Source organism: Taurulus bubalis, assembly GCF_910589615.1.
Source record: "Taurulus bubalis genome assembly, chromosome: 19".
Taxonomy (NCBI): Eukaryota; Metazoa; Chordata; class Actinopteri; order Perciformes; family Cottidae; genus Taurulus; species Taurulus bubalis.
Genome location: NC_136607.1, coordinates 2,045,001 through 2,060,101, shown reverse-complemented (window position 1 = coordinate 2,060,101; position 15,101 = coordinate 2,045,001). Strand labels below are relative to the sequence as shown.

The 15,101-nt window shown below is 44.3% G+C and overlaps 2 protein-coding genes across 2 annotated transcripts in view; one reads left to right on the top strand and one right to left on the bottom strand.

Annotated features, from left to right (window-relative positions):
- Positions 1-1,892: 1,892 nt before the first annotated feature.
- On the bottom strand, positions 1,893-5,739 carry LOC306751765 (E3 ubiquitin-protein ligase MARCHF3-like). The gene is made up of 5 exons (XM_079235399.1): positions 5,606-5,739; positions 3,250-3,426; positions 2,428-2,632; positions 2,132-2,341; positions 1,893-2,039 (listed from the first exon to the last, which is right to left on the bottom strand). The coding sequence occupies exons 2-5, from the start codon at positions 3,393-3,395 to the stop codon at positions 1,896-1,898; spliced, it is 705 nt and encodes a 234-aa protein (XP_079091525.1). The 5' UTR covers positions 3,396-3,426; positions 5,606-5,739; the 3' UTR covers positions 1,893-1,895.
- A 4,969-nt stretch (positions 5,740-10,708) lies between these two features.
- Positions 10,709-15,101, top strand: part of slc27a6 (solute carrier family 27 member 6) — a gene marked incomplete at its 5' end in the record, with an annotated part of 25,961 nt that continues 21,568 nt past the window's right edge. The window contains one exon of the mRNA XM_079235445.1: positions 10,709-11,195. Within this exon, the coding sequence (XP_079091571.1) occupies positions 10,709-11,195 (487 nt within the window). The remainder of the gene's footprint in view (positions 11,196-15,101) is intronic.

Sequence of the window (15,101 nt, the reverse complement as noted above, 5' to 3'; positions counted from 1 at the left end):
CACTTTTACAGGATAGTAGTAGTGTATATACACGTAATAGTATAGTACAGTGTATTTGTATACCCGTCTACTTGTGTATTGCATATGTTTCACGCAGCAATATTAAGTTCAATGAGGTCATACCAGATCAAATAAGATGAGTTGACTGACTTGGACGATGAAGTGAGTGTTATTGTTTCTGACTTTATCTTTTCTTTGGTCAGAGGAAGAAAGAGTTATTTCTTATTTCAAAGCTGCCCGCTCTCTTTTTGAAGAAAAGGAAGCTGAAACTGAATTGTTCCTGCATACATTTAAGCAATTCTTCAACTCAAATAGGACGCTTCATGTAGGACATCCAGGCCTTCTCTTGGATCCTTTATTCAAGCCTGCGTGCAAAATGTCCTAAAGTATTTCATATAAATGAGAGTACTATACATGGAGACCTATTTGCTCAATGGAAGGCATTCTTCTCTAATATTTGGACAAGAGAATCTATTCTGTGAGCGCTAATGCATGAATGATTATGAAATCCCTCATATAAGCAACACACTGACCACACCAACTCTACTGTACATAGTTTTTTATTTGATCACACACACACACACACACACACACACACACACACACACACACACACACACACGAAACAGACCAACAATAAAATGTTTCAAATAAAAAATAACCTTTGGTTTAAGTGTGTCCCAATCGATCAATCAGACAATCAAAAGTGCCAGAACTGTCAGTGGAGTTTAATGGACTGATCAGACCGACTGTGTCCGTTTGTGTGCATGGGTCTGTAGCAGGAGAGGACTTTAGGCCTTTGAGGCCTTTAAGGCCGAGCTGGACCACGACCCTCAGACTAGAACCCCATCAAACTGTCACCAATCTAGCAGCTGCTGAACCACACAGGTGTTCACAGCTGTTCTGTGAAGTGGGTGCGTCGCTCTTAAAGGAACAGTCGGATGTTTTGACACGGCCTACAAGAGGGTCGTCTTCATCATGGGTACGCTGCTGTTCCCGATACGCTCACAGTGTTCCTCCTTCTGTTCTCCGGTTGGCCAAAATACTGCACAGGTCCTTTACGAGTTTCACACCGAGTTTGGAGGATTAAGTGCTTCTTACCCACGGCCGTTCACACTGGTTGTGGCAGGGCATCTCAGAGCGCTGCTATAAAGTGCAAAGAGAACAGAGGACGAGCAGGGCCTGTGTCCCGACGAGGGCCCGTCCCCTGACAAGAGCCCGTCCCCCGACGACGAGGGCCCGTCCCCCGACCGACGAGAGCCCGTCCCCCGACCGACGAGGGCCCGTCCCCCGACCGACGAGGGCCCGTCCCCCGACCGACTAGAGCCCGTCCCCGACTGACGAGAGCCCGTCCCCCCGACCGACGAGGGCCTGTCCCCCCGACCGACGAGGGCCCGTCCCCCGACCGACGAGAGCCCGTCCCCTGACGAGAGCCCGTCCCCCGACCGACGAGAGCCCGTCCCCTGACGAGAGCCCGTCCCCCGACCGACGAGGGCCCGTACCCCGACCGACGAGGGCCCGGCCCCGACCGACGAGGGCCCGTACCCCGACCGACGAGGGCCCGGCCCCGACCGACGAGGGCCCGTACCCCGACCGACGAGGGCCCGGCCCCGACCGACGAGGGCCCGGCCCCGACCGACGAGGGCCCGGCCCCCAACCGACGAGGGCCCGTCCCCCGACCGACGAGAGCCCGTCCCCCCGACCGACGAGGGCCCGTCCCCTGACGAGAGCCCGTCCCCCGACCGACGAGGGCCCGTCCCCCCGACCGATGAGGGCCCGTCCCCCCGACCGATGAGGGCCCGTCGCCCGACCAACGAGGGCCCGTCGCCCGACCGACGAGGGCCCGTCCCCCGAGCAGAGCCCGACGAGGGCCCGTCCCGGAGACGGCAGTGGGCTCAGACGACCACCGGTTGCTTCCCTCGCTGCGAGGAGTGCGGCGCTGCGGATGCGTCGCTAGGTGACCGGGGCAGCAGGAGGACCACTCTCTGATTGGACCGTCTCCACCCATTGTACAGTCGACAGTGATACCTGAGAGACACCTGCGGACGACAGACGGATATTGTAACTATTAAGTGACTGCATTGTGACACTCAAATCATTGCATGACAGCCACACGCCTCAGCCTACTAACCAGGGTCCAGAAGAGGTAAATGGTAAAGAGGGCAACGGTCAGCGCGATGAGTCCCACGGCCTCCAGCCGGCTGGAGAACTGAAGGTGATCAATGGCGCCGCGGAGGCAGAGCCAGCCGGAGACGGTGGCCAGAGGGGTGATGAGCAGGAAGCACACCATGTCGCCCAACAGGGTGCGCTTTTCCTGACGGAGACCTGGGTTCTGCAGCCACTGCGAGACATGAAGGCACAGTCAGGTTCTAAATAATCAGCGACCTGCACTCTTCTCCTACTGCAGCTGCTGTGAGCTTCCTGTACCTCGAGCAGCGGCCTGGACTTCCTCTGCACCGTGAACTGGTAGAGGCAGAGCTCACAGAAGCTGGTCCGTGAGGCCGACAGCCACTGCTCCAGACAGCTGCGGTGGATGGGGGCCAAGGTCCCGGAGCATTCGCAGGGAGACAGCAGCTCCTCCTGGGCCGCGCCGTCGTGACAGATCCGGCACATGGGCGTCTCCGGAGCGGCACTGAGGAGAGAGGAACCAGGGGGGATGCTTTAATCTGGGTGGTTTGGTCAGACATGTGAATATGTCATTTATGGCTGAAGCTATTCACTAAAGAGTCTTCCTAAATGTCACGAAAAGTTTCCTTTTCATAAACATCGACTAAAGAACAGAGAGAGACGCTAAAAGAAGAGGCGGGGCTTGACCCTTTCACCATGGATGAGCTCATTCGTTATGTCCGTGGTATTTGGTTGATCAAAGAATGTCAAATTAAAGTTGGGGCGGAAAATAGCAATTCATTGTCTGCACATTGCCCAGGTCTTCTGCTGTTATTCTGGCATCGTGTTGCTTAAAATACTAGTGAGAATTCTTATGTAAACAAAAATAACATGCAATAACAAGGTCAGAAAAAATTATCGGCGTCATGTCCATATATTGTACGATAAGTCGATAACGTAAAAAGGATTGCGGTTATGTCCATATATCGTACGATAAGAAGATAACATAATTATCGTGACGGGCCTAAATGGGCCTTCTGGCTCCGGCTGCTGTTGGGTGCCATCAGAAGTGTTACTCGCCTCAGGTCGACAGAAAATTAGAAACAGAATTCTCCACAGGATTCAAACCCGTCCAGGACCTACCACTGTTTGGCGTAGGCGTCCAGACCCGGAGACGTCAGCTGGGCCTCCAGCTTGGTGGACACCGGTGTGTAGTACTGAGGCTGCTCACCGCCGGACGCGCTGCATTCCTCCATGGCGTTCCCAGGGAGCGGCGGCTCATCACACATGTGCTCAGAGGCTCTCGTGGGCCGACAGACACTGGTTTGGAAAAAGACGTACAGTGATGAGTCAACCATATTGTTGCTGCAAAAACATTTTTTGTCATGTGTTACAAATGGACTACAGCAGAATTTCACTATGCAGCCCTGTGATGCATGATGACCAAAAATGATGCTTGAATCCTAGAATCAGTAGAACCCTGTAGAAGACCAAAGGCCTCCTGGGCCTCTATAGGAGCAAGAGAGACGTTTGTGATGACGCCATGTTGCTTAATTTTGGGGAATAAAAGTGTTTTTTTCTCCATCTGCTCTGTATTGCGATAACATGCATTGCAATTGATGACCTTTTTCCCCACTGCAAATGATGCAGTTTGTGAACATCTGTTTTATCTTATATAAGATAACGTTTTCACTCGGTTCATCTCACTTCAGTCATTTATACTGTAATAGAAAGGTTGCCTTGTATATAAATGAGGTACTATGAGATCAAGTAATAAGAAAACAAACATTGTGAATCTGGCCGGACGTCGCACAAAACCAGCAAAGATGTTCTTTGAGAATGTCATTTTGAGAATATGGAATATAACACTATTTAAAAACCCTAAAATAGAATGAATAACATTGACACTAAAGTCTATGTGTGGCCCAATATCACACTTAAATAAAACTTGAACATGTTTAGAGTGTGATCACTTCATACGGGGTAGAAATGGCCCGATTCAAAATGAAGTTTACTGCACCGCAGCTTTTTCTGGCCATTGGTCGACTTTGATTTCGGTGGTTAACATTGTTCTCACAAAAATAACTGCTGGGATCTGGTCACCAAACACAGGTTGGAAACAAAGCAATAGTTTAAACAGAAACTGACTTATTGGGACAAAAAACTGGGCGAGCCCGACTGAAAATAATCCCGTATGACTTATTGCCCACAGCAGCAGTCAATACAGCAGTTCAGAGCTGAAGCAGGAAGTCGGTCAGTACAGTTTGACTGATGTGTGAACAGAGCTGTTGGGTAATAATTAACCCAATTCTCATTTCCTCTTCCAAATAAGTTTGTTTCCAACTTGTTTGATTGTCTGTTTTTGTAGCACCTTTTTTATGATTCGTTGAACTGAAAAAATCATCAACATAATGAAAATCATGTGCACATACTCTACATAAAGTAGACTTTTCTACTAGCAAACAATGGCCTGTTTGGCAAACTCCACCTCCTGATGAAGACTGAGAGAGATAGTTGAAAGCCCCACAAGAAAGCTCTAGTAAGTGGAACTTAAATGTGTTATGTTTGAATCCACCTGCTGCATCCAAGTACGATAGTCGTTTTCCTTTTAACTCGGTTTTTGGTCTCTTCCGCCAATTCCTGAGAAAAATTGCTTTTCCCTCTTTCCCTTAACGGCGACTAGCAGTTCTTGTGGCAGGTGAGCTGCAGGATGCCGAGTTGAACTTTGGTGAACTTTGAGGCGAATACCGTCAGGAACATGAATGAAGCCGCCTGGAGGGAGAGGAGGAGGCTGACCCAAATATACCAGGGTGCAAAAGCATGCATTGCAACCTCAGTTTAATATTTTCCATTGAAATTTTAATAATAAATGCCAAGCTTTGGTGCATGCTTTAACCAAATTAAAAAGGCCATTTTCTGAAGATGAATTCTCTGCATCTAATAATTGATATCCAAAGATATCACACTTTTGATACCTAGTGATAAGTAAAGTTTGTTTTTTTCAAGTCAAAAGTAACTTGCCCAACACGTCACAATGAGCGACATGTTTCATATTACAGGGTGCAGCTTTATACATCTATATGAACATATATCATTCACAACAGACGTGTGACGCAATAATAATGGCGACATATGTTCCAGGTTGTATTCCTTCTTCCTGACACCCTGGGTCAGTGCAGGACACCACCACAACACACAGAGGCGTTATGAAGACCTCCTATGTCCGGTTATGCGGACCGACACCAGGAATGCGCTGACAGTGACCGACAGTGACTCCACAAGTTGTGGAGTTTTGTCTTCCGGGTGTCTCGCGGACCCTCGTCCCGTTCTGGTTCGGCTGCTTGACGCTCGCTCCCGCCGCGGGGGCACGCGCATTAGCCTCCATATCAAAGCAAGGGAGCCGCTCTGTTTTGGTGACAGCGGGCCTAACTGTTAGCTAACGAGCCACACCTTTCCTCTATCTATTCTTTCTTTTCTGTTTTACATTCCTCACACTTACCTTCGGGCGACGTCCTGAGTTCTCACTATCGAAGGAATGGTGGAGAATTACATGAAACGGTTCCCCTCCTCTCTTTGTACCGTTATGAAGTCGCTCTGAACTTCCGCTTTGAGCTAAAAAGGTGTTGTTGTTCCACCAGGGCGACAGACGACATTGTGCCCTCATTTTGATCCTATAGGCAGACTTTCTCTTTAGGCGCCGTGCTTTCCTCTGGATGTCTTCTTATCAGAGCGCTCAGTAGCTAGCTAATTATCTCAAAACACACGGTTTTTTATTTCTGAGCTAATCTTAAGCATTGAATGGTGGAGGAGACGGGCACAGTTCACAGAGACCTGTCTGAAGGGATGTCTTGCCTGTGAGGCAAAATTCAGGGCACATTACATACATTTCGCCGCCGTCTCCTGTTCAACTCCTCATGTTTTCCTCCCTCCTCTACACAACCGGGGTCAGGGCGACAAATCCCCTTGTGTTTTCTGTGTGTCACGTGGTTCGTGCAGTAGTGACATGTAATGCATTGTACATGCGCCACCATTTAATCACCACAGAACACACATTACTGTTGGCTGCTTAAGCCTGTACTTAAACTTAAACTCTACTTAAACTTGAACTCTGCCACTTCAGCTACTCTCATTGTGCTGCCTGGACGAGCCTTATTTTGCAGATTTATTTTGCAAATCAGAAGTTTCAGTGCCAACCATTATGGATTAGGATTATTTGCCTGTGTAACCTGGTGTTAGTTCCAATTTATTAAACCAATTTGTTTAGCATTGAGCTGAAAACACATCCTTATTCCAAAGGCTCTGTTCAGCGTGTGCATTAATCAACATGTTCCCACTGTTCACTGCTCTTTGTTTTACATCGAACATTCAAAAGAGTATGGACCTGGAGAGATGCTGGAAGTTGTTTCAATAGTGTGTGTATTGCTAGTAGTATCTTCATATAACATATTGATCGACAGAAATATAAAATGGGGAAACATGTTGTCTAATTACTGCATTAACTTGCTGTGTATTGTTCTACTGCAGTTTTTGTGATGCTACTTCATTAAATGATTGATGCAGTGCATAAATATTTACATGCCTAGTTGGCTTCACATGGATGAAACATGACTTGCAGAAGCACATGGACTGTTTATTTCAGTTATGTGAATAATAGCATTCACTAAGACACGGAGCATTTAGAGGTAATAATAATAATAATTCAATCTTTTATAGCGCTTTTCTAAGTACACAAAGACGCTTTACATTGAGGGCAAGAGACAGAGACAAACGGAACAAAACAAAAATGGAAAGACAAAGCAAACAAAACATAATAAAGGTAGGAGGTCATGGCACTGTTTTAGATGTAGCATAGATGTAAACAGTGTTGCATTATTTACTACAGGATGCATCATACGTGTTAGTACTGTTGATGTAATGGATCTAGGAACTTGTAGTTGTTTATAATACTTTTAATAATATTGACACGGGACGATGACATCGAGGGACGATGGCTGTGATTATTGGTTGTAATTATTTAGTTTAACAGAAGGTGGAGCTATAGCACAACATCTTGGATACTTTTACATTTGTGGCAACTGTTCATTTTTGCAAAGCATTAATATTCACAGTGGAAAACTTTACCACCACAGAAATGTGAAACATTCATCCATCTGTATGTTGAGGCGCTCATCGACACACAGGGGTGATAGAAGAGGACCACACTTATCTTCTACACTTAGAAATGAGGGAAAGAAGAAAACAAAGTGAAGAGGAGAATAAAGAGCAAAAGAGGTTAGGTCATCATGGAACATACGGATAAGATACGATCTATTGATTACAAAGGGGAAACTCAAATGCAACAGGGTGTGTGGTCTATTCAACCAATCTAACCACAACCCAAATACCTCAAAATGTTGCGATATTTAATCTGTAAATGATGTGTCTTTACACGGCTAGTCTGACCTTTAGAGCTCGTGCTCGGGTCAGGCAGGGCGGATGCCCCGGTGGTTAGAGCCCTCCGGGCGCATCAGGGACGTAATGCACACTTGGACTGCTGCCAAGGTCAGACCTTATCAGCTAAAAATGTCAAATGGGCTTCAATAAATCAATCGCTCATATCTTCTTGTGTAGTGTATCATAGCCGCTGTAGTTACCTTCTATATTACTTCCTCCCTACATCACATTCATGTTATCGCTGCTGCAGTACACAGTGTACTACATTTAATCATTTACTTGTATATTGTATTCTAGTTCTATACTTGAACTCCTGCACTATTTCTTTATTTAGTTTATTATTATTTCGATTCTCATTTTTACTAGCACTGTTGGAGAGAGTGAACTAAGATTTATTTTTGCCTCAATGTATTTCTTGTGCATATTACAAATAACTTTAATACTTTCTTACTTTCTTACTGTCGTCTCAGAGAAGGAAAAGTGAACAAACCCGTGGACCAGCCCTCCTGCTGGCTGCTTGTCTCTGTTTTCAGAGGAACACTTCCGTGTTCAGCGGCTCAGCCGGTAGCTCTTCTAGTTCCAGTACTTGTTCATAGATGTGAACTAAATATGAAAAGTATATACATCATCTGATACAATCACAGTGACAGTGTAAAAGTTGAGGGTTACGGATTGTTCTGAAACCAGAGCATCTTTTTCTACATGTATTGAGGTGACATGAGAGACCTGGTATCCTGCAGACATCCTGTATCCTGTGAGAGTGAACTCATGCACACTTTGGCATGCTGGTAAATTGAATGCATTGTAGAGACTTGCTTGTTTTGAACCCTGCTGGTGGCATGAGTCACTCAGATGATCAGTCTTTGGGCAAAAGACTGGCATGACCTTCTGATGACATCGTGTCCTCTGACCTGTCCTCTGGTACCGCTGTCAGGTCAGAACCCTCCCTTTAAGAAAGGGTGTTTATGTTGGGCTGGTGCTAATGTAATAATATTAACAATATTAATAAAAGAAAATGATTGGCTGGATATTTTAGATCGTATTTTATATGTCGCATGATAAACATTTTGGGGAGATAGTATTTTGCTGTTTTCAGAGACAAATACTGCTCTCATTCCACTGGACAAAAATGGAGCGACTCACAATAAAATGTGCTTTGTAAGTTTCACTTTCAGTGTATTACACCTTTTGGTGTTATGGCACTTTTGCTCAAGAAGAACAAGAAGTTCCAGCTTCTTCTTCTTCTTCTTCTGAAACCTCCCGTGACGTTAGCAAACAGGTTGTGTACATTGTGGTAGTAGTATACTGGAGTAGTATACAGGAGTAGTGTACTAGCAGTAGTATACAGGAGTAGTATCCGGAGTAGTATACTGGAGTAGTGTACTAGCAGTAGTATACAGGAGTAGTATCAGGAGTAGTATCAGGAGTAGTATACAGGAGTAGTATACAGCAGTAGTATCAGGAGTAGTATCAGGAGTAGTATCAGGAGTAGTATACAGCAGTAGTATCAGGAGTAGTATCAGGAGTAGTATCAGGAGTAGTATACAGGAGTATTATACAGCAGTAGTATCAGGAGTAGTATCAGGAGTAGTATACAGGAGTAGTATCAGGAGTAGTATACAGGAGTAGTATCTGGAGTAGTATACAGGAGTAGTATCAGGAGTAGTATCAGGAGTAGTATCAGGAATAGTATACAGGAGTAGTATCAGGAGTAGTATCAGGAGTAGTATACAGGAGTAGTATCAGGAGTAGTATACAGGAGTAGTGTACTAGCAGTAGTATACAGGAGTAGTATACAGGAGTAGTATCAGGAGTAGTATACAGGAGTAGTGTACTAGCAGTAGTATACAGGAGTAGTATACAGGAGTAGTATACAGGAGTAGTATACAGGAGTAGTGCACTAGCAGTAGTATACAGGAGTAGTGCACTAGCAGTAGTATACAGGAGTAGTGCACTAGCAGTAGTATACAGGAGTAGTATACAGGAGTAGTATAAACAGTAGTAAACATCCCACAACCAGCTCTCTGTTATCACGCTGGTAAACAAAGGGGCGGGGCTTCTCAGGGCGCGCACCCACTCATTTCAACAGCAGCTGTCACATGATTTCACTTCCAGAGAAGTTGCCTCCAGAAACCAGTCACACAGGAAGTGTGGAAAGTTTGCCCTTCAAAATAAAAAAAACGCTTCTCAAAACAGTAATATTTAACATGACTGTTGCTCTTCATGACTTCGCTCCTTTTTATTTTTATGCTTATTTTTTTACGTTTGTGATACAAGTCTGGGATTTTAGTCCACATTAATACAGTTTACAGGATGCATCACATTTTGTAAGAAAATGTGCTTTTCATAGCATACATTCAACAGTGTATATTGTAAAATGAACAATGTAGTCCCCTATTTGTTGTGTACCCTTTTTTTATTCCGTCAGCATATTTATTATTGCTACTATATTCTTCTTTACTGTTTTTATTACTGTTTATTTATATTACTTGATTTTCTTTATTTACTGTGTGTCTCTATGTGCACTGCTGCTGTACTCCTGCAAGTTCCCCACTGCGGGAATAATAAAGGATCTTATTTTATCTTATGGTACTTTTCTCATATTGTGGCGATCAAATACTGTTGTGCTGTACCTTCAAAACTGTTTTCAATCCGATCAATTGTCTGTGTCCTGCCTGCAACAGCTATAACCAATATATACCCTGCTTTGTGTTGTTTATTGTGAAGTGTGCATTCCCAGACTGATCTCCTGCTTTTGAACCGTACCTGTTGTGGGAATAAAATCCACAAACTCTGCTCTCTGTGTTGTGTTTGAGTTCGATGCCGTTTTGTGGCGCCATCTTTACACTGATAATCCTTTTATGAGTATAATGTTCTGTTTATGATTCGGTCTGTTGTTATCATGTTATTTATTATTCAGAATTATCTCCACTCTTTCCCTCCAGCACTGGTGATATTCTGTTGTTTTATAACCCTCAAATTGTCTTCTTATATTGTGAAGGCGGTGTTTGTCATGTTCCGGTCACACGCTGTGTGACTTAACGGCTGCTGCTTACATCACGGAGGCAGCTCGTGTTGTGGTGGGTCACCTGGACTGCAGCAGCAGAGTATGAAGTGAGCGCGCGCGTGCCGGCGGTCCCCCACACCTCACTGTCTCACAGCCGCGGACATGGCTCTGTCTCTGGGATGGCTCTCGGCTCTGGTCGCGGGTGTTTTCTCCGCTCACGTCCTGCAGACGCTATGCTTCCCGTACTTCTGGAGGGACCTCCTCTTCCTGCTGAAGGTGGTCCGGTACGGCGCGCGGCTGGAGCTGTGCAAGCTGACCTGCCGCGTGCGCACGGTGCTGGACCGGTTCGTCCAGCAGGCGCGGCGCATCCCGGACAAGCCGTTCGTCATCTTCGAAGGTCGCGTCCACACGTACCGGGACGTGGAGCGGCGCAGCAACAGGCTGGCCCACGTGTTCCTGGAGACGGTGAAGCTGAAGAAAGGAGACTGCGTCGCCTTGCTCATGAACAACGAGCCCGACTTCCTGTGCGCTTGGTTCGGGTTGGCGAAGGTCGGCTGCTCGGTCGCGTTCCTCAACACCAACATCAAGTCCAAGTCTCTGCTGCACTGCTTCAACTGCTGCGGGGCCAGAACGCTGGTTGTGGGCTCAGGTAAAGCTCCGGCAGGGTCTCACTGCGGGTCGTAGAGGGTTGGTCTCCACAACACAATTCAGTATGTTGAACAGGCAAACTTTATTAAAATATATTAACATTTGTGTAACTTGGAACTGATTAAACACAATAACAGTCATACAACCTTATTTTAAATACAAAACAGTATTCTGCACCAAATAAATCATAATAATAATAAATAACATGAATTAAAAAACGTTCTGCTAAAATGGCAATATACAGTAACAGCAGTGGCGGCTGGTGGCATTTTATTTTGGTAGGGCCATCTAATCAATTTCAGCAAACATCCCAGTATGATTCAACGCAAAAAAGGGCATCACACATTACTACTTTGCAGTTAAATATTTAACATTTATTCCAACACTGACATCTTATTAATACAATTCAGTGTGTGTGTGTGTGTGTATATATATATATATATATATATATATCTCTATCATGTCGCTTACCCCGAAAGATAGTCCTACACTTGACTGATGATTTTAAATGTATCATAAATTCCAAAAACCAACGTAAGGGCTGTGTACAAAGGCACAAAAACGATAATTATGTGCTAATTTGTCCTCGTTTGCATTAATCACACACACACACACACACACACACACACACACACACCACTCACGTCAATTTCCTTAAAACATACAGTTATTACATTTAATACAACTTTAACTAACCTTGTGGCTCTTCCGCAGAGTGCTAATATGTTACTCTTTCTAATGTGTATAGAAAACTGACCATATTTGCAGTAGCTTTTGACATTCACACATTGTAACTTCCTTCTTAACTTCGCGAGCCACCTTCAAAATAAAAGCATCTTGTTTTACAGGAAACCAGATTAATGTAGTTTAACGCAGGCAAAACACATGCAACAACAACAACAACAACAACATTGATTGACAAGCAGTTTCTAAAGCCAGAACAGAAATTGGGTAACTTGCATGTCATCTAATAACCGACAGCATGCCGTCAAACGGCTCGCTTTGTGCCGTCTTTAAAAACGCCGTCTGTCTTACGGTGCTCCTCCAGCACTCAGGAGTCTCGTCATGCAAGGCCAACTCAAAAGCTCCACAAAACTTCACACAATCAATTATTTTGGATAAAATGTGCCTGTTTTGATCCACCTCATTGTGTTTCTTCACCGCAGTCCTGTGTCCGTTGGTTGTGATGTTGACTTGATATGCTAGCTTAGTAGCTTGACGGAGTTTTGCATGTGTTCTCATGTTTTCTTTATTTTTTCTTCATGTCCCTTACTCCCGTATCTGTCCATGCTGGATCGGTCCCCGTTGATTTTAAAAATCAAGCATGGAAAGTAAAATACTGCGTTAGCATGACAGCATCCAGCAGCTAGCTTAGCCAAACCGTGCTGGTGTAGCCTAGCCGTCTGCACAGAAGCTACTTCCCTTTCCCGGCAGTTTGTTGTCTTATGGTGAGCGTTTGGTCTCCTTTGAAGAGCAGTGGTCCACTCGCCGCTGTCATGTTGTTAAAATGGCGCCTCGAGAGACGAGCCCTGACGAGAACGAGAGACGGGAACGCGCACCGCAGGGCCTAATGAGAATGACCCCACCGTGAGTCTTTTTTAGGGAGCTCATTGGATCAATTGTATGTCACTCATTTATATCTTTAATCAGTGATTGGCTAAACTGCGTATTAGACTGTCTTTCTTGGGCCAAATCGATTCGGCCCCAACAGGTGCACTAGCAGCAGAGACGTGCACTAGCAGCAGAAACGTGCACTAGCAGCAGAGACGTGCACTAGCAGCAGAGACGTGCACTGGGCTACTGAGACGTGCACTAGCAGCAGAGACGTGCACTAGCAGCAGAGACGTGCACTGGGCTACTGAGACGTGTACTAGCAGAGAGGACAAGCAGGAAAAGCATATATTTTGCGCAGATATCCTATTTTACAAATATTACTGGGTATATTCCATATCTTAAAAACACAAATATTGACCATTTGTATAATTTATTCATATTATTATAATTGTAATAATTGTTTATATTCTATATCCAAAATATAAAAAACCTTTCGCAGTTGTGCAGTGAAAAAAGACAAAAGATTTTTTTTGTTTTTTGTTAAAGAAATCTATTCTGCAGCACTTATTTTCTTTTAATGTCTTTATTTAAACACACTTCTGCTTCCTCAACCTGCACTACATCTGCACTGAATTTGAGTTTCCTGAATGCATTTCAAAGTAATGCCTTAATGAATAAATGTAGACCTTATATGAGTATTATATGTATTTATTTTGAAAGCAATTTAGAATATTTAGGTAATAGGTTCAGGTTTTATGGAACAGCCTTGTTTTTTTATTCAACATCACATAATTCACAATCCAAAAGTGCTGGTGTAGCGCCCTGAAATATGTTATTTCATGTCTTACTAATTTAATACGACTGTCCATTTCTAATAATTTATTTTAAATGTGTTTAAGTTCATTCATATGTTGTCATTCCAATGTGTGAGAACATTGATTACCTGCACACACACTGACTGAAGGGAAGACAGTATTGTGTTGAGCCTGTAGAAGAGAGCGCTGTCTCTTTAAGAGAGGAGCTGGTGCAGTATGCAGGCTGGAGACCAACGCCTGTGCTTGTGTTTAACCTGGACTTGTTTTAATAAAAGTTGCAAACCGAAGAAGGACGTGTTTGTGGACAGTTCATTTTAAGGGTGCAACGCTGACATAAGGTCAGATTCCCCAAACGTCCTTCAATGTCATTGCTAATGCATGGTGATTATTAACAACATGCCATGAGTAAGACCTCACCTGAAGCCTGATGGTCCAGCTGCTGCTTCCTCATCCTGTACTGCAGCTTCACTGGATTTCTGAGTTTTCTGAATGCATTTCAAAATAATGCAGGTTTGCACTGTGTGGGTAGTTAGCCTGCTACTAGCTAACTAACAGCGACCTGGGCTTCTTGATAGCTACTCACCCTCTGGGTGAAAACATCTTGTATATCCCTTTTCATTTTGGTGGCATTTTCCTATCTACAAAGCACAAAAGTGTCAACAATATCAATGCTGAGACCAAACGAAATACTAAAATGAAGCTTTATTACTTCCTGGCGTATTTTAGTAGCTTTACCGTGTCAGACTGCTGCCAGCTTTCACTCTGCATTTATGATTCACGTGTTTCTGACTCCACTTTAAATTAAATGACAGCATCGTGTCTTACAGGCTCGAGGGCACATTGGAAAGCATGGAAATGGATTTTTCACTCTTCTGGGCGACGAACATAGTATTATACTAGAAGAGTGAAAAATCCATTTCCAAGTTTCTATACAATTACAGATAATAATACTACGAGTGAGTTTACAACTATATTGTGCAAACTTTTGTGGTGACTCGTCCCTATATGGACCATATGCAAACCTACGCCCTCGGTCATCAGCGTCTCTCTTTAGGAACTCTGCTCGAACTGGTTATTCATAATCATATCTCTGTATGCACACGCTTCCCTTCATGTTGATGGGTGTGTTCTTTCATGTGCCATTAGTGATTAACCTGAAGAAACAAACATGTAGTGGGATTCACAGGAGGTAGGGGCCGCAGTAATCAAAGGCATGCTTCGTAGTGGAGTCAAAAGTACATTTCCATCTGAAATGTAGTGCAGCATGAAGTAGCATTAAATGAAAATACTCCAGTAACTACCTTACAATTGCACTTGTGTGTATTTGTATATATACTTTGTTACTTTAATCCACTGGTGAATAGCCAACACTGGAACACAAATGCCTGACCTCAGTCCTGTGAACACAACATGTAATTCCAATCAAAATGCCAGGATATAAATCCTCAATTATTATAAAAGAAGCAATATATGTCAATCAGATAATAAATATAGCAGCCGTGTGTGTGTGTGTGTGTGTGTGTGTGTGTGTGTGTGTG